Source organism: Phyllobates terribilis, unplaced genomic scaffold (assembly GCF_046119375.1).
Source record: "Phyllobates terribilis strain yellow unplaced genomic scaffold, ASM4611937v1 Scaffold_10__3_contigs__length_209671492, whole genome shotgun sequence".
Lineage (NCBI taxonomy): Eukaryota > Metazoa > Chordata > Amphibia > Anura > Dendrobatidae > Phyllobates > Phyllobates terribilis.
Genome location: NW_027362770.1, coordinates 35652319 through 35676122, shown reverse-complemented (window position 1 = coordinate 35676122; position 23804 = coordinate 35652319). Strand labels below are relative to the sequence as shown.

General features: G+C 45.5%; 1 protein-coding gene across 6 annotated transcripts in view; it reads right to left on the bottom strand.

The window, feature by feature from the left end:
* The window catches only part of GABRA1 (gamma-aminobutyric acid type A receptor subunit alpha1), a 301016-nt gene that overhangs the window by 123301 nt on the left and 153911 nt on the right, over positions 1 to 23804 (bottom strand). For all 6 annotated transcript variants that reach the window (XM_073649525.1, XM_073649526.1, XM_073649528.1 and 3 more), the window contains one exon: positions 23707 to 23789. In XM_073649525.1, the coding sequence (XP_073505626.1) occupies positions 23707 to 23789 (83 nt within the window). The remainder of the gene's footprint in view (positions 1 to 23706; positions 23790 to 23804) is intronic.

Below are 23804 nucleotides of genomic sequence, written 5' to 3'. Positions count from 1 at the left end.
GGGCAACCATCTAGTCAAACAATATTTATGTGCCATTTTTTTCACATTTTCAGTCCACTTGTTGCAGGCAGTTTATTTCTTTTTTTATTATAAGGAAAATCCAGCATGCTTTGGGTATGTCATTTTTCCATACATTGTGTTTTATTAGGGCAAAATAATGCATTTAAAATAAAAAAAAAGGATAGCCCACCCTCATAAAAAACTTGAAAATCAAAGCATTTTTTTACAATAAAAAAGTGTATGTAAAGAAGTATAGGAAATAATTATTAATCAAGAGTTACAATTTTGCTTCAAACTATGATTTGCCTGTTAACATAATCAATATATTTTTAGAACCATCAATTCATATTCATAAGTTGGTAAGAAAAAAAAGAAAAGCAAAAAAATGTATAATGAATAATAAAATAAATATTGCTGCAGGGAGAGCCTTAGGAAAAAACATGGGAATCTTTATCAATTAGAAGAAAGAAGGTGACATTTTCACACATATATAAGACTTGGACAGACGTGAATGGAAATTTTAGACATTACTGTATTTTGACAGGCAGATATGAAGGGTTCTGAGCTAATACAAGGATGTCCTCTAATATGGTGATGATGACCTTCAAATGTATGATACCAAACAATTCTTCTGTACATCAGTTGCTTGTAACAGCAATAACAATTTCACTATGGGTGCTGAGTTTTTAGGTGATAATTATGTCTACATGAACTAAAGCTTTGTAAAGAATCACAGGGTTACCGAGATGACATAAAGGCCATGCCCCACTAATGTATTTTCCACACAAAATGTTCCAGCAAGGACATTCATTGTTGAGAATGAAACAGCCTTGTTCTATACAAAACATGATTTTAAAATTAATTTGTGGTTCTGCAGTTGTCTACAATTTTTATATATTTAATTTGATAAATCCATAGCAATAAAAAATATACAAAAACACTCCTCTCTAACTCAACAGGTTTATTTTACTTTTGTAAATGATGTGACAAAAATAAGTGTGAATGTCTACAGCTCAACCTAGTCCTAATATACACTCTATTACCATTCAATCCCAGAAAACTGATCCTAGAGAGCACAGTCGCGTGGTACTGATACTAAGAGAGTAAAATCTAAGAAGACTGATCTAAGGGATCTCAATCTCAGAGCATTGATCACAGGAATCACAATTTTAGAGCACTGATCTCAGGGATCGCAATCTCAGAGCACTGATCTCAAGGACCGAAATCTCACATTCTTGATCTCATGGATCACAATCTCAGAGCATTGATGTAAGGGATTATATTCTCAAAGTATTGATCTCAGAGATCACAATTTCAAAGCGCTAATCTCAGGGATCACAATCTCAGAGCATTGATCTCATGGATTGCAATCTCAGAGCACTGGTCTCATGGATTACAATTTCAGAACGCTGATATAAGGGATCAAAATATCACAGCATTAATCTCAAGGATCACTCAGATCAATCATCTCAGCACTGATTTAAGGGATCTCAATCTCAGAGTACTGATCACAGGGATCACAATTAGTGATGGGCGAACACTAAAATGCTCGGGTGCTCAATGCTAGGGTCGAGCACATTGGAATACTTGAGTGCTCGACCCGAGCAATGAGCCCAATGTAAGTCTATTGGAAACTCGAGCATTTTTCAGACGGCTCACCCAGCGGTCTGCAGAGTGCCTAAAAATTGCTCAAATCGATGGGAACAGTGCTCAAATATGTAGCATCGGCGACTCTGCCCCCTGCCAGGCAGAGACGCCGTCCCTCTCACCTCCCCGCTCCCCGAGCGGCATCCTCCTGCGCTCAGCTTCCCGGGCACTGTGCTTAGGGCGCGCACGCTCCCTCTCTCTTAAAGGGGCTGCGCGCGCCGTCCTAAGGAGTCCCCGGCCAATAGCCGAGGGTCCTCCCATATATAAGGCACCTCCTCCAATATGGAGGTGCCCGAGCAAAAGTTGATGCACAGCATACTTACCTCTGCTTCAGCCCTCAGGTCCAGTTGACAGCCTGACTACTGTTCCAGTCCGCCAGTCTGACTACTCTCCAGCCCGACAGTTTGCCATCCGTTCAACCCGCCAGTCTGTCTATGGGCCAGTCCGCCTGCTTACCAGGAAGTACCCGCCAGTTACCTGCCTGCTACCTGCCGTGCCTGCTAGCCCGCTCTCCTGGGAGCACTTGCCTGTTGCCAGCCTGTTACCTGCCGTGCCTGCCAGCCCGCTCACCTGAGAGCCCTTGCCTGTTGCCTGCCTGTTACCTGCCATGTCTGCCAGCCCACTCACCTGGGAGCACTTGCCTGTTGCCTGCCTGTTACCTGCCGTGCCTGCCAGCCCGCTCACCTGGGAGCACTTGCCTGTGACCTCCCTGTTACCCGCCGTCACTTGCCATCACCACCTGGAGACTCCTGCCGTCACTTGCCGTGACTACCTGCAGTCAACCTAGAGACTCCTGCCGTCACTTGCCGTGACCACCTGTCAACTATCCAGAGACTTCTGCCTGCTTGTTGTGTCCATCCGCTGTACCGGTCAGTCCCAGTCCGCTGACCCGTGGGAGCCACCTGCTCTCTTACAAGGTCGACCCCAGAGTAGCACCGGGTCCCTCTGCTCGGTCCCTCCCTGGTCACGGAGTCGTTAGCCGCCGTACGACCAGGGTCGGTCTGAGTTGATACTTAGTTACGCCCCTCTGGGTCCCTCCTTGCACCGCGGCACAGAGGTTCCACCACCCGGATCCGTAACAAAATGACATGGGAACAGCATCGGGAAGACCCCTGGAAGCATTTCTGACTCCAAGGTCACATCTGTCAACAACGTTGTCAGAGGTATTATGCCACTTTTACGGATTCACAATAAAACATACAAAAACGAAACCAAAATGGATTTTCCTGGGAAATATGTTAAGGAACATCCTTTTCAGGGTAATGACTTGTATATAAAGCAAAATAAATAACCAAAAACAAAAATGCTCCTCCACACCTTGGGCTATGTTCACACGTAGCGTTTTTGATGCGTTTTTGCACTTTTGCATTGCTTTCAACCGTGACAAATGCATTCACCAGGAAATGTCATTTTAACATTTTGCAACCTTAGCTGGCCATGTGGTGTGTGACATATCATCAGACACATCGTGTTTCATTTATGAAGGAGGGACTCTGATAGTCACAAAGCCTACTTTTATGGGGCCATCAGGCGACCTTTACTATTCTTAAAGGGCCAGCAGTCGGCCCTCACTAATCTTAGAAAGCCATCTGCCGGCTATATTTTATTGTTTCCATTACTAAAGAGTGGGTCTCCTATATTGTTATTGTGTATGCAGTGAGTGGCAGGGCTGCCCAAAATTTGGACGCACCCCAATACCACTTTGAAAATTTGGATGCACCCCAATACCCATTTGAAGAGACTTAGAGGAGGGCCTCCTGAAAACAATGTTTCCATTATTAAGAAGTGGGTCTCCCATTGTGTTTGCCTATGAAGTGAATGCAAGGGTTGCCAAAAATTTGGAGGCACTCCAATGCCCCTTGTAGAGATGTGTAGGTCAGAGGGCCTCCTGAAAACAATGTTTCCAGTACTAGGAAGTGGGTCTCCCATTGTATTTGCCTATGCAGTGAACGCAAGGGGTGCCAAAAATTTGGAGGCACTCCAATGCCCCTTGGAAGAGACGTGTAGGTCTGAGGGCCTCCTGAAAACAATGTTCCCATTATTAATAAGTGGGTCTCCCATTGTGTTTGCCTATGCAGTGAATGAAAGGGCTGCCAAAAATTTGGAGGCACTCCAATGCCCCTTGAAGAGACGTGGAGGAAGGCCTCATAAAAAAATGTTCCCATTAGAAAGGAGCGGGTCTCCTATACTTGTAATGCCCATGCACTAAGTGTATGGGCTGACAAACATTTACCCCTGGGGGGTATACATGAACATACTGTATAACTTTTTTTTTTTACTGGCATCATAAACAACCTTTAAAAAAAATATGTGGGTGTTGCATCATGGACCATGGTCACCCTGGTGATATGATGGTGGAGGATGAGGAGAAGGAGGAGGACAAGAGCAAATAGCCAAAATTAGGAAGCATATACCCATGTGTGGGTGTGAAGAGGTGCATGGGAATACACCTCCCAAAAAACAGACACTAGATTTGAGTTTATGTTACGCTGCTATCTTTCGGTGGTGTTGAGAAGTCTGGCCCAATCCAGCTCTTGTTCATTTTTATAAGAGTCAGCCTGTCAGCATTTTCAGATGACAGGCGGATGCGCTTATCAGTTATAATTCCACCAGCGGCACTAAAAACCTGCTGTGATAAAACGCTGGTGGCAGGGCAGGCCTGGACATCCAACGCATAGAGAGCCAGTTCATTCCACGTATCCAGCTTTGATACCCAATAATTATAAGGCACAGAGGAATCACGGAGGACGTTGGTACAGTCAGCAAGGTAGTCCCTCAGCATCTTCCCAAACTTAGCACTCCTTGTGAGAGTACTCCGCGCCTCAGGGCTTGTGCGATGGGAGTGGCTGAGAAAATTCTACCAGAACTTTGACAGTGTTCCCCTGCCTCTGCTTGATTGAAGTTGTGTCTCTCTTGCCTGTACTCCTTGGTTGTCAAACGAACTGTGACCTCTGCCGCCAGAGTTTTTAGATGGGATTTTTTTTAATAGTTCCGCAACAAGGGCCTTCTGGTACAGCCCCATTTTTGTAGACCTGTCCACCTCAGGAATAAGAGATAAAAAGTTCTCCTTGTAGCGTGGGTCTAGGAGTGTCACCAACCAGTAATGACTGTCGCCCAAAATTTTGAGAACGCGAGGGTCATGGGAAAGGCAGTGTAACATAAACTCAGCCATGCGTGTCAGACTGCTAAAAGGCAAGCCTTTCTCACCAAGAGGATGACTGACCATGCTCTCCTCCTGCTCCTTTTCTCTGTCCTCTAGTCATCCACGCTGAACAGACAGCTGTGCAGGTGATACCGTCCATAGCGCATGAAACTAGCTCCTGTTCTTCCTCCTCCTCATTGTCACCCTATCCACATTGGGATGAGATGAGGCTGGGCTGTGTGTAATCACCCTGTATGATTCCTTGCTCCATCACATCGTGCTCCGCCTTCAATGCATCCTCTTTGATTGTGAGCAGAGAGCATTTCAGAAGACAGAGGAGCGGGATGGTGATGCTAATTATGGCGTCATCACCGCTCACCATCTTGGTGGAGTCCTCAAAGTTTTGGAGGATGGTACATATGTCTGACATCCATGTCCACTCTTGAGGTCTTATGTGTGGAGTCTGAACAGAATACCGATGGCCTTGTTGATGCTTGTGGACAACAACTGCCCTATTCTGCTCACAAATCCTTCCCAACATCTGCAGTGTAGAGTTCCAATGCGTGGGGACATCACACACCAGTCTGTGAACCGGAACTGCAAACGCTGCTGAAACACGGCAAGGGCGGCGGAAGCTCTAGCTGACTTTCTAAAATGGGCACATAGGCAGCGTACTTTAACAAGCAGATCTGGCAGCTCCGGGTAGGATTTGAGAAACCGCTAAACCACGAGGTTAAGCACATGGGTCAGGCATGGTACGTGTGTGAACTCGCCTTGCCTCAGAGCCGCCACCAGGTTCTGGCCATTGTCACACACGACCATGCCTGGCTGTAGTTTCAGCGGTGTGAGTCACAGATCTGCCAGCGCTTTCAGAGCTGTCCACAACTCTTCAACAATGTGCGGTTTGTCGCCTTTGTTAGCTTCAGCACAGCCTGTTGCCGCTTGGCCGAGGCAGTGCTGCAGAGCTTCCAGCTTGTGACAGATGTGGTCATTTCGGAGATGGAGGCTGAAGAGGAGAAGGGGGCTGAGGAGGATGAGGTGCAGCATCTGTAGACTGTTGGGACAACCCTGATTGACCTAGGGCCCGCAATCTTTGGCGTCGGGAGGACGTGTTCCATCCCAAGGTCTGACTGGGTCCCGGCTTCCACTATGTTAACCCAGTGTGCCATCAGTGAGATGTACCGTCCCTGCCCACAAGCACTTGTCCACGTATCCGTGGTTAGGTGAACTTTACCTGGATGTGCGTTGTTGAAGGCAAGGCTAATGTTTTGGGACACGCGCTTGTGTAATGCAGGGACAGCACACCAGGAGAAATATTGGCGGCTGGGGACTGAGTACCGAGGGACGCATGCACCATGGACAGGGGATTGGCTTGCATGCACAACAGCGGAAGAAGCAATGGTGCCTCCCGCAGACACTGTTCCTGGACCCTGGAATTCGGCCCACAAAGTCAGGTGCTTAGCTGCTATGTGCCCGATCATGCTGGTGGTGGTCAGGCTGCTAGTTTTGCCACCCCTGATGATGCTGGCCTTGCAGGGGGTGCAAATGGCCTTTTTGGGGTTGTCAGCAGAGTCTTTAAAAAACAACCAGACTCAGGAAGACCTAACAGTTGCACTGGCAACTTCCTTCGTGTTGGTGTTACGGGGAACGGTTGCCTGCCTTCTGTCTGCGGCCACCACACTGTTTATTCCTGCCAGTTGGGGTGCTTTGCCTCCGCTCCCTTTGTGCTGCTGTCCTCGCTCTGCATGTCCTCCTGCCAGGTTGGGTCAGTTACTATATCATCCACCACCTCGTCTTCCACTTCTGCACCCTGGTCCTCCTCCTGACTTTCTGGCAATTGTGTCTCATCATCGTCCACCTCTTCTGACACTTTCCCACCATCGCCTTCTTGGGACCGTGGCTTCTCAAATATTTGGGCATAGCTACATGGTATCTCCTCTTGCCCTCGTCAAGTGGACCTGGCGAGAGGCCCGAATCTATAAATGGAAAAGTGAACAGCTCTTCAGAGTGTCCAAATGTGGGATCAGATGTCTCCGAGCACTCTGCATGGTGGGAGGAAGGAGGATCAGGGTGAGGAATATGTGGTCCAGACTCACGGCTACTGAGACTTGGCCATGTGGAAGACAGGGAGGTGTTGGTGGTGGTGGCTAAGTGACTGGAAGCATTATCCGCTATGCAATCAACAACCTTTTGACACTGCTCTGGGTTCAATAGTGGTTTGCTGCGGTCCCCTAGGAATTTGGGACAGGAACGTCGGGCAAGAAAATGTGGGTGTTTGTTGTGGCACAATTTCAGCTTGCCCACGGCCTCGGCCTCTGAATGCACTATCACCATCACGTCCAGTTCCCAGTCCCTTGCCACACGCCTTGCCCATTTTAAATGGAGGACAATATCTTCCACGCTCACTACAAATGGCTAAATTTGGAGAGAAGTTATATGTAATCCGTGTGATGGAGACACCACAGTTTTAAATACCTGGCCTGTAGGTAACTATTTTGAACAGCAAATCGGTGGCAAAAACTTTGCTGACACACTGACAAAAAATTGGAATGGAGGCCAAAAACGGCAGTATTTTTAGTGCAATTATACATGAATGTGATCCGTGTGATGGAGAAACCAGTTTTAAATACCTGGCCTGTAGGTAACTATTTTGAACAGCAAACCGATGCCAAAAACTTTTCTGACACACTGAAAAAAAATTAGAATGAAGGCCAGAAATGGCAGAATTTTCATTAAATATATATGTGATCCGTGTGACGGACAAACCAAAGTTTTAAATACTTGGCCTAAAGGTAACTATTTTGAACAGCAAACCGGTGTCAAAAACTTTGCTGACATACTGAAAAAAAAATTGAATGGAGGCCAAAAATGGCAGTATTTTCAGCACAATTATATGTGGTCTGTGTGATGGATAAACCACAGTTTTAAATAACTGGATTTTTAGCGCTGTAATATGGAAAGGACCTGGCTGTATTCTGCAGTGCCAACAAGCAAATGGCGCAGAAACACTGTGTTCTCTGGATTGTTTTTTAAGCAAATAATGAGGATTAAGATCCAAAAAAACCTATTCCTGGCCCCTGGGCCTTTGTCTCGAAATATCTAACAGCAGCAGAAGGCAGAACTGGAATGGAGCCTCTTGTGCTATATGCACTGCAGTCTGCTATATACTCTGCATACCTGCCTATGTACACAGCCTGCCTGATATCTCTGCAGATGGATTAGCCCTCAGAAGGACTGTTTGTTGAGATGGATATGTGTAATGTACTTGTTTTCTCCCTACACTACCTATTATACAACCAAATCTCTCCCTCAGCAGCACCTCTCCCTACACTGCCTGATTGTGGAGTAGACTGACGAGCACCGCGGCGCCGGGACTGATATAAACCTGATGACGCTGTGCTGCCAGCCAATCACTGTAATGCCACAACCATCATGGCTGCGGCATTACAATGAGTGGCAGGCAATCCCTGCATGCTGATTAGAGCTCTAAAGAGCGCCAAACATGCAGGGAGGGGACCCGAGCATCCGCCCGAGCATCTCGCAAGTACTCGTTGAGCTCCGAGCATCTCGAATACTGAGATGCTAGGACGAGTACCGAGTACTTGCGAGTATGCTCGCTCATCACTAATTACAATCTCAAAGCACTGATCTCAAAGATCGCAATTTTAGAACACTAATCTCAGGGATCGAAATCTTACAGCATTGATCTCAGGAATCACAATCTCACAGCATTAATCTCAGGGATCACAATCTCACAGCATTAATCTCATGGATCACAATCTCACAGCATTAATCTCAGGGATCACAATCTCACAGCATTAATCTCAGGGAACACAATTTTACAGCATTAATCTCAGGGATCACAATCTTACAGCATTAATCTCAGGGATCACAATCTCACAGCATTGATCTCAGGGATCACAATCTCACAGCATTGATCTCAGGGATCACAATCTCACAGCATTGATTTCACAGGTCCACAATCTCATCACTGATCTCAGAGATTGCAATCTCAGAGCGTTGATCTCATTATTCACAATCTAAAAGCACTGATCTCAGAAATCGCAATTTCAGAACACTAATCTCAGGCATCACAATCTTGGGGCATTGATCAAACTCTCACTGGATTGATCTCAGGGATCACAATCTCAAGGCAATGAATTTATGGAGCATAACCTCAGCTCATGTCAGGGACCACATCAGCAGAAAATGTATTATTTTTTTACTTTTGCCACATTTTGGATGTAGCCGCCCCTTTTTTTATTTTTATCTTCTACACATGCGTGTACATACATATAGCTGATAAATCTGAAAGATGAAACCCAAAACCGTTTGCAATCTCACTCTTTAAATGTATAAAAAAGAAATATCTTCTATCCTAATTAACCTTGTCTCTCATATTCTCTGAAATGTTAAGGAACATTCTCAATGCAAATTTATTAAACCTCAGGGTATGGTTCATTAGGTCTATGTATTCCATTACAGTAGGTAGAAGGTCAGATAATCATCCAGAAATTATAAACTCCAAAGCTAAAAACAATGACCTACACCTATATCTCATCTTAATTTTATGTAAGCATCTGAAAGTACAGAGTAATATAATGATCAAAATTACATTTTATTTACATGTATAATTTCCCTTTCATTTTAGCCAGTGAATATGATATCTAAACATATATTAAAGGGGTTGTCCGGTCAAAACCGATAAGTTTGCAGTCACTCGGTGTGACTGCAGACTTATGAATCCCCTCAGTGTCTGTGCGCTGTTCGCTGCGGGGATTCGCTGGTTGTACATACCCTTGGTCAGTGGGCGCGGCCTCGCTCTCCATACACTTGTATTGAGCCGAGCCCGCGCCCCGTCTTATGAAATGGCCAGCCAATGTGCGTGGCCAATTAGAGGGGCAGCCTCGCTCCATACAAGTGTACGGAGAGCGAGGCTGCGCCCACTGGCAGTGGTTATGTATAACTCATACATACCCTCCGTTACCAGGTCTGAAAACGGCAAATCCTTGCAGCGCACATAGCATGCAGGGGGGGATTCATAAGTCTGCAGTCACACAGAGTGACTGCAGACTTATCAGTTTTAACTGGACAACCCCTTTAAGCTTCATAAACTTGTCCATACAATCCAATGTAAATTATAGTTTAAATAAAATACTTTTTTATTAAAACTATTTATATTGTGATGTGTAGGTAAATTTAATATTGTTATGGTTGCAAAATATTAGAAGACTTGAAAACATCGAAGGGACTTTTTCATTAGGAAACATTTGACGAAAAATAAAAGCACAACTTTTGTTCGTGGCCTGCGTCTGTGGCAGATGTACTTTTATGAGTTCCTCTTGGTTTTGTCTGAATGCATCAAGCTTTGGCACATTTTGGAACAAATTGTCATTGTTCTAGACCTATTATTTTTTTAAAACATTCTTTGTGGCTCACTCAAAAGGGGGCTTTGATGCACAAAAATATATCAATATATTCTGATCAGACAACCCATATATGCTGCACATACCACAGACATCATGAATCATAGCCTGATATGTCTTTTTTTTTAAATACTGCAGTTTTCAGAGGATACATAGTTTCAAAAGCCCCACAGGGACTGTAAGAAGAGATCTGACTAGTCCAGCTTTGCTCCAAGCAGACTTTTCCCTGCCCCTGTACAGTTGATTGACAGGTCTCTCCCAAGTGCATACACCGCACTATTTCAGTGAAATACAACCTAGCAGCATTCGTGCAGCCAGGCTTAGTAACAGGTTCCCTTTAAGTAATCTTTTAGTATCAGACATAGGTTAAAGATAGGTACCCTTTAATATGTCAACACAATGTAGGCTTCCAGATCACCGTTGATATATTCCTGTGTCTCGGAGCACGGAAAGACGCTCTGTCATAGCGTAGATATGCCGAAACCGAAGAATGAAAACGGGATCCAGCTCATGGGCAATATAGTATAGAGAATTAAAGGTAAAACCTTCATGTTAGCGATAGCATCTATGCGATTCAGGTGCCTCTCCACCCATAGTAATAACTAAGGGTGGAGAGACACTTGAAACGCATAGATGCTATCGCTAGCATGAAAGTTTTAACTTAATCTTCTGTACTATATTCACCTGAATAAAGAAACACTGTTTGCCCATAAGCTGGATCCCTTCTTCATTCTTCGACCCTTTAAAGAGACATAAGTTTTACATTTTCTGGCAATGTAGCTGTATGAGGTCTGTATTTTGTAGGATTAATTGTAAGTTTTATTGCTGACATTTCAGGCTACATATATACAACTTATTGAATAATTTTTAAATTTGTTTTGGGGGAAGTGGAGAAAAGAAAGCCTAATTCAACTTTTTTTATGCAACATGGTATAAGTAATTATTTAAGTTAGATGAGCGTGGTGGTACCAAATATATATGCTTTTAACAATGAATCATTTAAATGAAAAAATAAATAAAATAATTTTTATTAAAAATAAGGGATTTATGGTAATTTTTTGGGGGGGTGCTTTTAATGAAACATTATTGAATTTGATTTTACTCTTATTTTTGATCCCATTCGAGAAATGGAACCAGCGACCATTTGATAGTTTGTAAAATGCTTTGGGATGAACAGTAGTCCAATGAATTATAGCTTGTCAGTTTTATACTGGCAGTCATTCCAAAAGGCCCCATCTCTGGTATGACCTAATAGGCAGATGCTGATTACAGTAATGGGGGTCAATATTAGGCTCCATTTGCCCTGATAGTTACCTTATATGCCTCAGTCGCTATTAACCTGCTGTGTATTACAGCCAGGCTTCAGCTCTCATGATTACATTGGAAAGTATTCACAAGACCACAGGATACAATTTTCATGATTGGGAAATAGCACTTACTCGCGATAGATACAGTGCCTTGTGAAAGTATTTGGCCCCCTTGAACTTTTCTACCTTTTGCCACATTTCTGGCTTCAAACATAAAGATATGAAATTCTAATTTTTTGGGGAAGAATCAACAACAAGTGGACACAATCGTGAAGTGGAACGAAATTTATTGGGTATTTTAAAGTTTTTAAAAAAATTAAAAACTGAAAAGTGGGGCGTGCAATATTATTCGACCCCTTTACTTTCAGTGCAGCAAACTCACTCCAGAAGTTCAGTGAGGATCTATGAATGATGCAATATTGTCCTAAATGACCGGTAATGATAAATAGAATCAGGGTTCTGTTTCAAGTGCAGAGAGCATCATGAAGACCAAGGAACACACTAGGCAGGTCCGAGATACTGTTGTGGCAAAGTTTAAAGCCGGATTTGGATACAAAAAGATTTCCCAAGTTTTAAACATCTCAAGGAGCACTGTGCAAGCGATCATATTGAAATGGAAGGAGTATCAGACCATGGCAAATCTACCAAGGCCCCGGACGTCCGTCTAAACTTTCATCTCGAACAAGGAGAAGACTGAACAGAGATGCAGCCAAAAAAGCCCATGATCACTCTGGATGAACTGCAGAGATCTACAGCTGAGGTGGGAGGGTCTGTCCATAGGACAACAATCAGTCGTATACTGTCCAAAATCTGGCGTTTATGGAAGAATGGCAAGAAGAAAGCCATTTCTCAAAGATATCCATAAAAAGTCTCATTTGAAGTTTGCCACAAGCCACCTGGGAGACACACCAAACATGTGGAATAAGGTGCTCTCATCAGATGAAACCAAAATCAAACTTTTTGGCCACAATGCAAATTGATATGTTTGGCGTAAAAGCAACACAGCTCATCACCCTCAAAACACCATCCCCACTGTCAAACATGGTGGTGACAGCATCATGGTTTGGGCCCGCTTTCCTTCAGCAGGGACAGGGAAGATGGTTAAAATTGATGGGAAGATGGACAGAACCAAATACAGGACCTTTCTGGAAGAAAACCTGTTGGAGTCTGCAAAAAACCTGAGACTGGGACGGAGATTTATCTTCCAACAACACAATGATCCCAAACATAAAGCAAAATCTACAATGGAATGGCTCAAAAATAAACGTACCCAGGTGTTAGAATGGCCAAGTGAAAGTCCAGACCTGAATCCAATCAAGAATCTGTGGAAAGAGCAGAAATCTGCTGTTCACAAACGCTCTCCATCCAACCTCACTGAACTTGAGCTGTTTTGCAAGGAAGAATGGGCAAGAATTTCAGCCTCTCGATGTACAAAACTGATAGAGACCCCAAGAGACTTGCAGCTGTAATCGCAGCAAAAGGTGGTGCTACAAAGTATTGACTCAAGGGGGCTGAATAATATTGCATGCCCCACTTTTCAGTTTTTAATTTTTTAAAAAAGTTTAAAATATCCAGTAAATTTTGTTCCACTTTACGATTGTGTCCCACTTGTTGTTGATTCTTCCCAAAAAAAATATAATTTTATATCTTTATTAGAGATGAGCGTTGTTCTACTCGAACTGTTCGCCAATCTCAAATTCGAGCTGTTTTGGGCGGTGTTCGAGCCGGTCGGCGAACACGAACAATTTGAGAAAAATTCGGCTGTTCGAGGTTATGTTCGATAACTGTTCGTGCACCAAAATCATAACTGGATTTTTTCTCAGTAATGATGAAAATTAATGTTAATACGCAGTTTGAGTGTACAGCGGGGCGGGGGGAGGGGCAGGGGATGGATCTCTGCAGGAACAATGAAGATCTCCATTTTTTTTTCTCTTTCCCGCATTTGCAGTGGGGAGGTGCAATCTGTCAGCCTATCAGCAGCGCACACACGGAGCGAAGTGCTTTTTTTCACACAAGCAAGGGCATGTGTGATTGGCAGTGTATGTCACATGTCCTTGCCCTATAAGACCAAGCCATTTTCCCCGTCGCCACCATTTTCTCACTGCTGCAGCTGCATGTTAGACGGCACCGCTGTTGCTGTGTGCGCTATACCTTGTTAATTTCAAGCCAATTTTCGCACAAATATACAGATAGCTTGGGAGTAGGGAATAGTTGTGATTGCAGTCCTTTTAAGGACTAGGTTACAGCATTTCCTACGACTTTTATCAGGCAGGTCTGTGCTCTTAAATAGATAGATTGTGGGAGTAAAGACTAATTGTAATTGGAGTCCTTTTCAGGACTAGGTTACATCAGTTCCTATCAGTTTTTGCCAGGCAGGTCTGTGCCAGTGCTGTGCAAGTTTTTTTCACAGCATTTGGCTGAATCTAGCAAAGCTAATCCTTTTTGGCCTATTGCAGAGTGTGTTAGTCAGTGGAGTAGCCTATCTGTGTTGCAAGATATACCACCTGTGTATAGAATACCAATTTTTTTACTGCACCTAGTGAAGTAAAATCTTTTGGGCATAGCATCATTCTATTAGTCCATCTATACTGACCTCCATCAGGTTGCAAACTGAATATAATTTTTTTCTGCATCTAGCTCTGAAAAAATATTGGGCTTCTAGCAGTGTGTGGGACTTGGTCTATTAGTCCATCTATACTGACCTCCATCAGGTTGCAAATTAAAAATAATTTTTTTCTTCATTTAGCTCTGAAAAAATATTTGGGCTTCTAGCAGTGTGTGGGACTTGTTCTATTAGTCCTTCTATACTGACCTCCAGCAGGTTGCAAATTGAATATAATTTTTTTCTGCATCTAGCTCTGAAAAAATATTTGGGCTTCTAGCGGTGTGTGGGACTTGGTCTATTAGTCCATCTATACTGACCTCCATCAGGTTGCAAATTAAAAATAATTTTTTTCTGCATCTAGCTCTGAAAAAATATTTGGGCTTCTAGCAGTGTGTGGGACTTGGTCTATTAGTCCATCTATACTGACCTCCATCAGGTTGCAAATTAAAAATAATTTTTTTCTTCATTTATCTCTGAAAAAATATTTGGGCTTCTAGCAGCGTATGGGACTTGTTCTATTAGTCCATCTATACTGACCTCCATCAGGTTGCAAATTAAAAATAATTTTTTTCTGCATCTAGCTCTGAAAAAATATTTGGGCTTCTAGCAGTGTGTGGGACTTGGTCTATTAGTCCATCTATACTGACCTCCATCAGGTTGCAAATTAAAAATAATTTTTTTCTGCATCTAGCTCTGAAAAAATATTTGGGCTTCTAGCAGTGTGTGGGACTTGGTCTATTAGTCCATCTATACTGACCTCCATCAGGTTGCAAATTGAATAAAAAAATTTTCTGCATCTAGCTCTGAAAAAATATTTGGGCTTCTAGCGGTGTGTGGGACTTGGTCTATTAGTCCATCTATACTGACCTCCATCAGGTTGCAAATTAAAAATAATTTTTTTCTGCATCTAGCTCTGAAAAAATATTTGGGCTTCTAGCGGTGTGTGGGACTTGGTCTATTAGTCCATCTATACTGACCTCCATCAGGTTGCAAATTAAAAATAATTTTTTTCTGCATCTAACCCAGCCAATAGTTTTGGCCTAATACCACAGTTTGGCCACTCAGCTCTGCTCGGTTACCATCCATTGTTTTTTTGTGCAAACAACTCCAGAGTTGTGAATTTGTTAACCACCAAAATGAGTGGAAAAAGGCCTGCTGCTGGTGGAAAGGGGAATAGGCGTGTTGGGAAGGGAAAAAAAGGTTGTGTCCGTGGGGTAGGTGCAGAAGAAAGACCATCTTCCAGCCAAACTAAAATGTCTACTTCTTTTAGCGGACAATGTGATAAGATCCCTTTCTTACGGCCACGCCAATCGCTACAAATTCCAGATGAGGCACAAAAACAGCAGGTGCTTCAACGGATATCAAGTGCTCCTTTAAGTGGGCTCTCCACCACATCAACTTCAACATCACAAATACTCCAGTCCTCAAAGGTGTCACCCAAATCGCACTTGCTTCCTCACAGCTCCCAAATCTCCAGCTGCCCGTCTGAGTATGAGGTAGAACAGATGGTTGAGTCTGCAGAGCTGTTTACTCATACTATAGCCTGGGAATCAGAGGTCGACTCCAGCGCTTCTGTGAATCCAGACGAGGAAATGATCTGCACTGATGCCCAGAATCTTTATGAGTCGGATCCAGGACCAGACGCAGAAGGTTCTGACCATAATGTAGACCCTCATTCCCAAACTGTAACTCCTGTTGGTGGAGACAATGAGGAAGACGATGATAAGACTCAAATACCTGATTGGAGCGACAACTTTAGTTTTTTGTCAGGGCAGGAACAGGTTGGCTCTGAGGACGACGGGTGTGATAACGCACAGGGTGATGATGATGAGGTCGGAGATCCCACTTACTGTCAACCCACAGTCAGCCAAGAGATGAGGTCAGCAGAGGAGGTGGAGGAAGATGCTAGTGACGACGAGGTCAGGTTGCGCCTTCCTGGACAGAGACGTAGTACTGGAAGCACGTCAACAACTGCATCCTCAAACACAACTCTGCCTCTCACCACAAGTCGTGGTGGCTCTTCAGGTCGCATGGGTGCTAAGCCTTGCATAGCCTGGGCATTTTTTCAGATCGATAAAGATGACCCAACTCGTGTTATCTGTAACATTTGTCAGCAAAAGCTAAGTAGAGGCCAAAAAATACATAGTTTGAGTACTTCATGCATGAACCGGCACATGGACATGAAGCATAAGTTGCAGTGGGAAGCTCAGTGTGCTACAATGCGGTCTAGCCGGCCGGGCCAACCACCGTCTGCCATATCTTGTGCATCCGCGGCCTCTTCATCCTCTGTGACTGGGGGGACAGCAGTCACACCTGTTTTGGGGCGCAGACCTGCCACCTCTTTACCCGCAACAGCCAGCGTGATTGGCAGGTCATCATTTTCTTTGGAGGTGGTAACACCAGCTGGTCTTGAGCGCTGTCCGACATCGATAGCACCACCTTTGGATCAAGGCAACCTAACATGTCCGCCTGCATCTTCCTCACAGACCGGCAGTTTGCCGGGGACACCCTTATCAACCCCGTCTAAGCACAATAGCCAGCCCTCGGTCCCTCAGATGTGGACAAGTAAAAGACCATTTCCTCCTAGCCATGAGAAAGCTAAGAGGTTGAATTTCACCATCTGCAAGCTCTTGGCTACAGAAATGCTGCCTTTCCGCCTGGTGGACACAGAGGATTTTCGAGACCTTATGTCCGTCGCAGTGCCCCAGTACCAGATGCCCAGTCGGCACTACTTCTCAAAGAAAGGTGTGCCTACGCTCCACCAGCATGTCGCACACAACATCACCGCTTCTTTGAGAAACTCTGTGTGTGACAGGGTGCATTTCACCACAGACACTTGGACGAGTAGGCATGGACAGGGGCGTTACATGTCGCTGACTGGGCACTGGGTAACTATGGTGACAGCAGGACACGGGGCTGCTGTCCAAGTCTTGCCGTCCCCACGAGTTGTGCGTCAATCCTCTTTATGTCATTTTTCCTCCACTGCTTCTGCCTCCTCAACCTCCTCTCGGTCTTCCACCTGCACCCAAAGCCTGTCTGGTCATGCCACAAGCTTTCTAACTGCGCAGAAGGGATCCTGCACACCTCCTTACTATGCTGGCAGTAGGGCTCAACGTCATCAGGCGGTTTTTACATTGAAATGTCTGGGAAATGTGAGTCACACAGCTGAGGAGTTGTGGTCAGCTCTGGAGAACCAATTTCATGAATGGTTGTCTCCACTGGACCTGAAACCAGGGAAGGCCGTGTGCGACAATGCTGCAAACCTGGGTGCGGCCCTTCGCCGGGGCAATGTCACACACGTGCCTTGTATGGCTCACGTGTTGAACCTGGTTGTCCAGCAATTTTTAGCCCACTATCCCAGACTAGATGGCCTTCTGCAGAGGGCACGGTCGCTGTGTGCTCACTTCCGCCGTTCGCATCCCGCAGCTCAGCGACTTACATCTCTACAGAAGTCGTTGGGCCTGCCACTTCACCGGCTAAAATGCGATGTGCCTACCCGGTGGAATTCAACTCTGCACATGTTGCAGCGACTGTGGCAGCACCGACAAGCCCTGGTGCAATACGTTCTGACGTATAGCCTGGGCCAACGAGATTCAGAGGTGGGGCAAATCACGCTGGAGGAGTGGTCTCAGATCAGGGACCTATGCACCCTTCTGCACAGTTTTGAAATGGCGACGAAGATGTTTAGTGCTGACGATGCCATTATCAGCATGACTATTCCGGTGATTTACATGCTGGAGCACATGTTAAACAGAATTCGGAGTCAGGTGGTGGCACAAGAGGAGGTGGAGGAAGTAGAGGAGGAGGACTTGTATGCGGAAGGGCTAACATCTGCAAGGTCCAGACGGTCGGCAGCACCAAGGCGGCAGGCATGTGAGGGTGGGGGAGATGATTTTACCAGGGCGCATGGTAGCAGCCAAACTAGTGAGGAAGGTGCAGGAGCCCAGGAAGAAGTGGAGGACGAACTGATGGAAGACTCATCAGATGAGGGAGACCTTGATCACATTTCTGTTGTGCGAGGTTGGGGGGAGAGGATAGAGGAAGGAAGCATGATTGCTACCTCGCCACCAACACAACAGGGACTTGGTGCTCCTGGATGCGCAACACACATGAGTGCCTTCTTGCTGCACTACCTGCAACATGACCCTCGAATTGTGAGAATTAGAAATAATCCTGACTACTGGGTTGCCACACTGTTAGATCCCTGGTACAAAAGTAAATTTGCAGAAATTATTCCTGCCATAGAAAGGGATGCACGCATGCAGGAGTATCAGCAGAGACTGTTGCAGAATCTTACATGTGCTTTTCCACAAAATACCAGTGGTGCACGTAGTGAATCTCACAGTTCCAACTTGCCAACCGTGGGACCGTCAAGTGTTCAGCACTCAAACCGTAACAGAACCACAGTATCTGCTGGTAACATCAATTTTGCGGAATCATTTCACCACTTTTTTAGCCCATCCTTTGCAAGGCCACAGGAGACAAGAAGTCTGACACATAGTCAACGCCTAGAGACGATGGTACAGGAGTATCTCCAAGTAAACATTGAAGCCACGACTGTGTCACTGGACCCTTGCTCTTTTTGGGCTTCCAATCTGGATAAATGGCCGGAGCTAGCCACTTACACCTTGGAGATCTTGTCATGCCCCGCAGCCAGCGTTCTGTCTGAACGTGTGTTCAGCGCTGCTGGTGGTGTGCTGACAGATAAGCGCACGCGGCTCTCCACTGATAATGTAGACAGACTCACGTTCATAAAGATGAACAAATCATGGATCCGAAACGACTTTTCTACCCCTGTGTCATCCTGGGGAGAGTAAAAGCTTGATGATTGGTTAAAATCACCCTACCAACCGTTTTAAGCTTTCAAATTACTAATCATGTTTATCTGTATCTTGACTGGAAAATAATTTGGGCTTTGTAGCAGTGTGCAGCACTGATCCTATTAGGCCATCTATAATAAGCTTCACCAGATTTAAAATTAAAAATAATTTTTAGCTGCATCTAGCCCGGAAAATAATTTTGGGGCTCCGAGATGCGCAAGACACATAAGTGCCTTCTTGCTGCACTACCTGCAGCATGACCCTCATATTGTCAGAATTCGAAGTAATCATGACTACTGGGTTGCCACACTCTTAGATCCCCCAAACTTTTCGATCAACCTTTTCATTTTAATAAAGACCAAAAAAATGGTCATTTTTGAAATTATAAGCATTAGCAGGTTGTTAGAAACTGAAATCAAACAGTTTTCAACTCAAAACTTTATTCTAGGTGATGTTACATTTTCACATAGGACCCCTTGTTCGAAAGGAGCTTCTGAACTCTCTCGTCCATTGAATTTGTCAGGTTTTGGATGGTTTCTGCTTCAATTGTTTTGCATGAGGACAGAATACCCTCCCAGAGCTGTTGCTTAGATGTGAACTGCCTCCCGCCATCATAGACATTCCTTTTAATGATGCTCCAAAGGTTCTGAATGGGGTAGAGGTCAGAGGAGCATGGGGGTCACACCATAAGTTTGTCCCCTTTTATGCCCATATCAGCCAGAGATGCAGATGTTTTATGTGCAGCATGAGATGGTGCATTATCATGCAGAAAAATGATCTTGCTGTGAAATACACGGTTCTTCTTCTTGAACCATGGCAGGAAGTGCTGTTTGAGAAAATCCACATACATTATGGAGTTCATCTTTAGCGCCTTCAGGGATCCTAAAGGGGCTGACAATCTCTCTCCCCATGATTCCAGCCCAAAACATTACTCCACCTCCTCCTTGTTGGCGCTGTAGCCGTGTTTGCGTGGGGTGTCCATCAACCAGCCATCCTCCACTCCATTCATCTGGACCATCGAGCGCTGCACGGCACTCATCCGTGAACAAAACAGTTTTGAAATCAGTCTTCATGTAATGTTTGGCCCACTGGAGCCGTTTCTGCTTGTGTGAAGTGGATAGAGGAGGTCGACAGGATGGCGTATGCACAGCTGCAAACCTCTGAAGGACCCTGCATCTTGTTGTTCGGGGGACGTTGGAGGCACAAGCAGCTTCAAAAACTTGTCTGCTGCTATGACAAGGCTTTTTTGCCGCTGCTGTTTCAACCTGACGTAATTGCCTGTAGGAAAGAGTCCTCAATTTGCCCTTATCAGCACGCACACGTGTGTACTGTGAATCAGCTACATACTTCTTGATTGCCAAGACACTTCATCCTGATCATCGCACAATGTTGATTGTAGTCATGCCTTGACCTAAACACTCCACAATTTGTTGCTTCTCAGCAGCCGACACATCCTTTTTCTTTCCCATTTTGGCAGAAAATGTAGGCTGCTTAATAATGTGAGAGAGCCTTCTTAAGTAGTCTTGCCTTTCATTGGACACACCTGCAAAACTAATTAGCACAGGTGTCTGCAATTGCTTACAGTGATATAAAGAGCCCTGACACACATCACCATCAATGAGTTTAACTGACAAACAAACAAATTCTTCCCTTATCACTCCTAAACACTTTTTGCATAATAATTTGGAACGCGGTGTACATGTGCTTTTCCACAAAACACCAGTGGTTCACGTAGTGAATCTTACAGTTCTAACTTGCCAACCATGGTCTGTATGGAATTGTTCAATAAAGGGCCCAAAATTAAGATAACATAGATGGGAGAGGTCTCTATGAATAGGAATTCCTAAGTATTTGATACCCTGTGAGGGCCAGGCAAAGGGAAAGTTGGACTGGATGGAATCCTATATGGATTTAGGGAGGGAGACATCGAGGGCCTCAGACTTCGCTGCATTGATTTTAAAATTTTACCATGTAACAAAGTGATCTATTTCAGCCATAACAGCAGGGATGGATATATGTGATTGAGTGATATATACTAGGACATCAACAGCAAATAGAGAGCACTTGTACTCGGTGCCTCCCACCTCAATCCACCTAATATTGGGGTTATGGCGAATTGATGAGAGCAGGTGCTCCGTCACTAGGATGTATAAGAGAGGGGACAGAGGACATCCCTGCCTTGTCCCATTGGTGATTGTGAAAGGTGATGAAAATGTTCTGACGCACCCCCTGGGCCTTGGGACACCCGGAGCCGGACCCTTTTTGGTGGATGCTGGTGGTTGTAGTCTTCGTGGCGGCGATCCGGTTCCATGGCTCAGGGCGGTCAAACCAGTGGCGGAACTATTTATGTGGTTTTGATGTTTAAATGTCCGACTACGCCACCCATGGATTGCGGTCAGAGTGAACCGCCGCTACAGGGCAGACCGCTAAGGCTGGTGTTGTGGGTGCAGCAGAGCGTAGCATAACTCCCCACGGGAGGAGTATAGCCTCAGGGCAGTGTATGCGGAGGATGGGGGTGATGGTGCAGGGCAGCAGCAGTAACGACACGGAGTCAGTGATGCAGTTCAGGGCCTTTACTCACAGTTCTTATTATCCAGACCACGTCTGCAGGTAACGGCTGCCCACGTCGTACTGTGCTCACCAGGTGAGGGGCTCAGACAACTCCCAGATAACTTTGGAGCGCTTCACAGGACCCCCTTTGTGTGTCCTTTGTCTGGCCTTTCTTACCAACACTTCTGTCCGGCTGCCTCGGGCCTCCTCTTGGTAAACTTGGCGCCAGTTTCCCTGACCCTATGTGGTGCCTTCCTAGCGGGTGGAGCAAGGGGCTGCGCCACATAAAATGTCAGAGCCTCCGGTTTCTAGCTGAGGGTCGTTTCCTGCCTCCACTAGTTCGGGGACCGGTCTCCCCCTTTGGCCTGACCCCTCCACGCAGGTGGATTCGGGCGTGCGGTGGCGACTCGCCCGTCCGCACCCCTGGGATCCCTTCATTCCTCGTTCCTGGAGCCTTCTCCGCTCCTCTTCCTTCCTTCTCCCTCTTGCAGGCCTGGGCCTCTGTTACTAGGCCCGCCTCCGGAGCAGAGCTCATGCAGAGCCCCTGCTCCCTGCCACTTCTGCTCAGACTTCTCTGCACTGAACTAAGATGGTGCCCACCTTTTATACTCCCTTCTCAATGCACCCAGGAACTGCTTCCTCCCTGCTCCTGCACTGCAGGGTTCCCCTTCCTCAGTGTTCCCTCCCCCCACTCCAGCCAGGGACAGGGACTGTCGTGCCCATCTCAGGGGCATATTGGTCGCCCTGCCCCACGGCAATGTGGTGTAATGCATGCAGGTGTCGGGTCCTGATCCACACTCCATCCTTATCTGAGAGTGAGATATCACACCTCTGGGTGAGGTGCAATACGTCTGTAGCAACCGAGCCCTCGGTGCTACAGTTCCATTTATCTTCAGCCTAGGTGACGTATTGTGATACAGGGCCGTGATTTTGGCTATAAAAGGGTCCCCTAGACCCCTACCCCAAGCTTTTTAAGAGAATCATATATGGCGTGCCAGGAGACTCTATGGAATGCTTTCTCAGCATCCAACGAGAGTATCTACTTACAAATTTTTAACTGCATCTAGCCCAGGAAATACTTTGTGCCTAGTAGCAGTGTCTGCTAGTCAGCGGATTATCCCGGCTGTTAAGCAAGCTACACCACCTGTAGTTTGGACACTTAATTTTTTCAAAGGAAATGCTTCGGGACCACGGGATACTTAGTGAAGAGCATCAGGAGGCACCCCAAGGCATAGGGGCTGGGACTGGCACTAGGATGCCTTGCGGTGGACAGCCGAGCTCGATCCTTATTAAAGCTTTTTAACTGCAGCAGCTTTAGTGGACGCTACTGGAGCTGGAATTACGCGGCTGCTGGCATGAGACTTGCCCTCCAATAGATCCTTGTAAATGGATTTAAAGTGTATTCATTCAAATTAGAGGGACAATTTAAATTAAAAAGCTTAGAGCTGCCTCCACCACAGGGGGGCTCTCTCGACCCACCAGCGGACAGGCACCAGTATTGGGAGAGGGGGGCTGGCCGTCAGGGTTCACCGTGGCTCTGGCACAAACCCGGCGACACGGAGGTGGCACGGGCAGGAGCGGACTGGCCGTCTCGGCTTCTCACTTTTTGGATTTTAGAAGGGCATGACATGCCTATATCTGTGTCTCCCCCTCCTTTTACTCCTCCACCTCTTTTCTTTTCGCATGACTATATGTACTTGTCACTTTTCCATGTGTTAGTTGTGTCTTCTGAGCAGTTTGTCAGCTTTTGGACACCTTTGAAGGTGTTTTCTATGTGTTTATATGTGTTTTTGTTTGCCTGCCATTGGTTTTAATGGTGTTCGAAGGTGTTCGACGAACAGTTCGACGAACAGTTCGGTGAACACACGGGTGTTCGACGAACCGAACCGAACTCGAACACTACGGGGGTGGCTCAACACTAATCTTTATGCTTGAAGCCAGAAATGTGGCAAAAGGTAGAAAAGTTCAAGGGGGCCAAATACTTTCACAAGGCACTGTATCTCCATCATGGGTCATTAAAGGGCAAGTGTATTTTTTATGTTTAATACAAATGTATAAAAGTATATTATAAAGTTGCATTTATTCTAGTAATTATATTTACTTTAAAACCCCTGTAAGAAAAATCTTTTTTTTTTGCCAAATAAAATAAACAAAAGACCCCAAGAAACAAAACATTTCATAAGATTGGAGGAATTTCTGGAATACTCACAACTTCCAAACTTTAAGGGGCAGGCATGAGCGTCCATAGGGAAATCCTCTAAATGCATTGGGCATTCAGCTCGCACCGTTAACCTGAAAAGAAAAAAT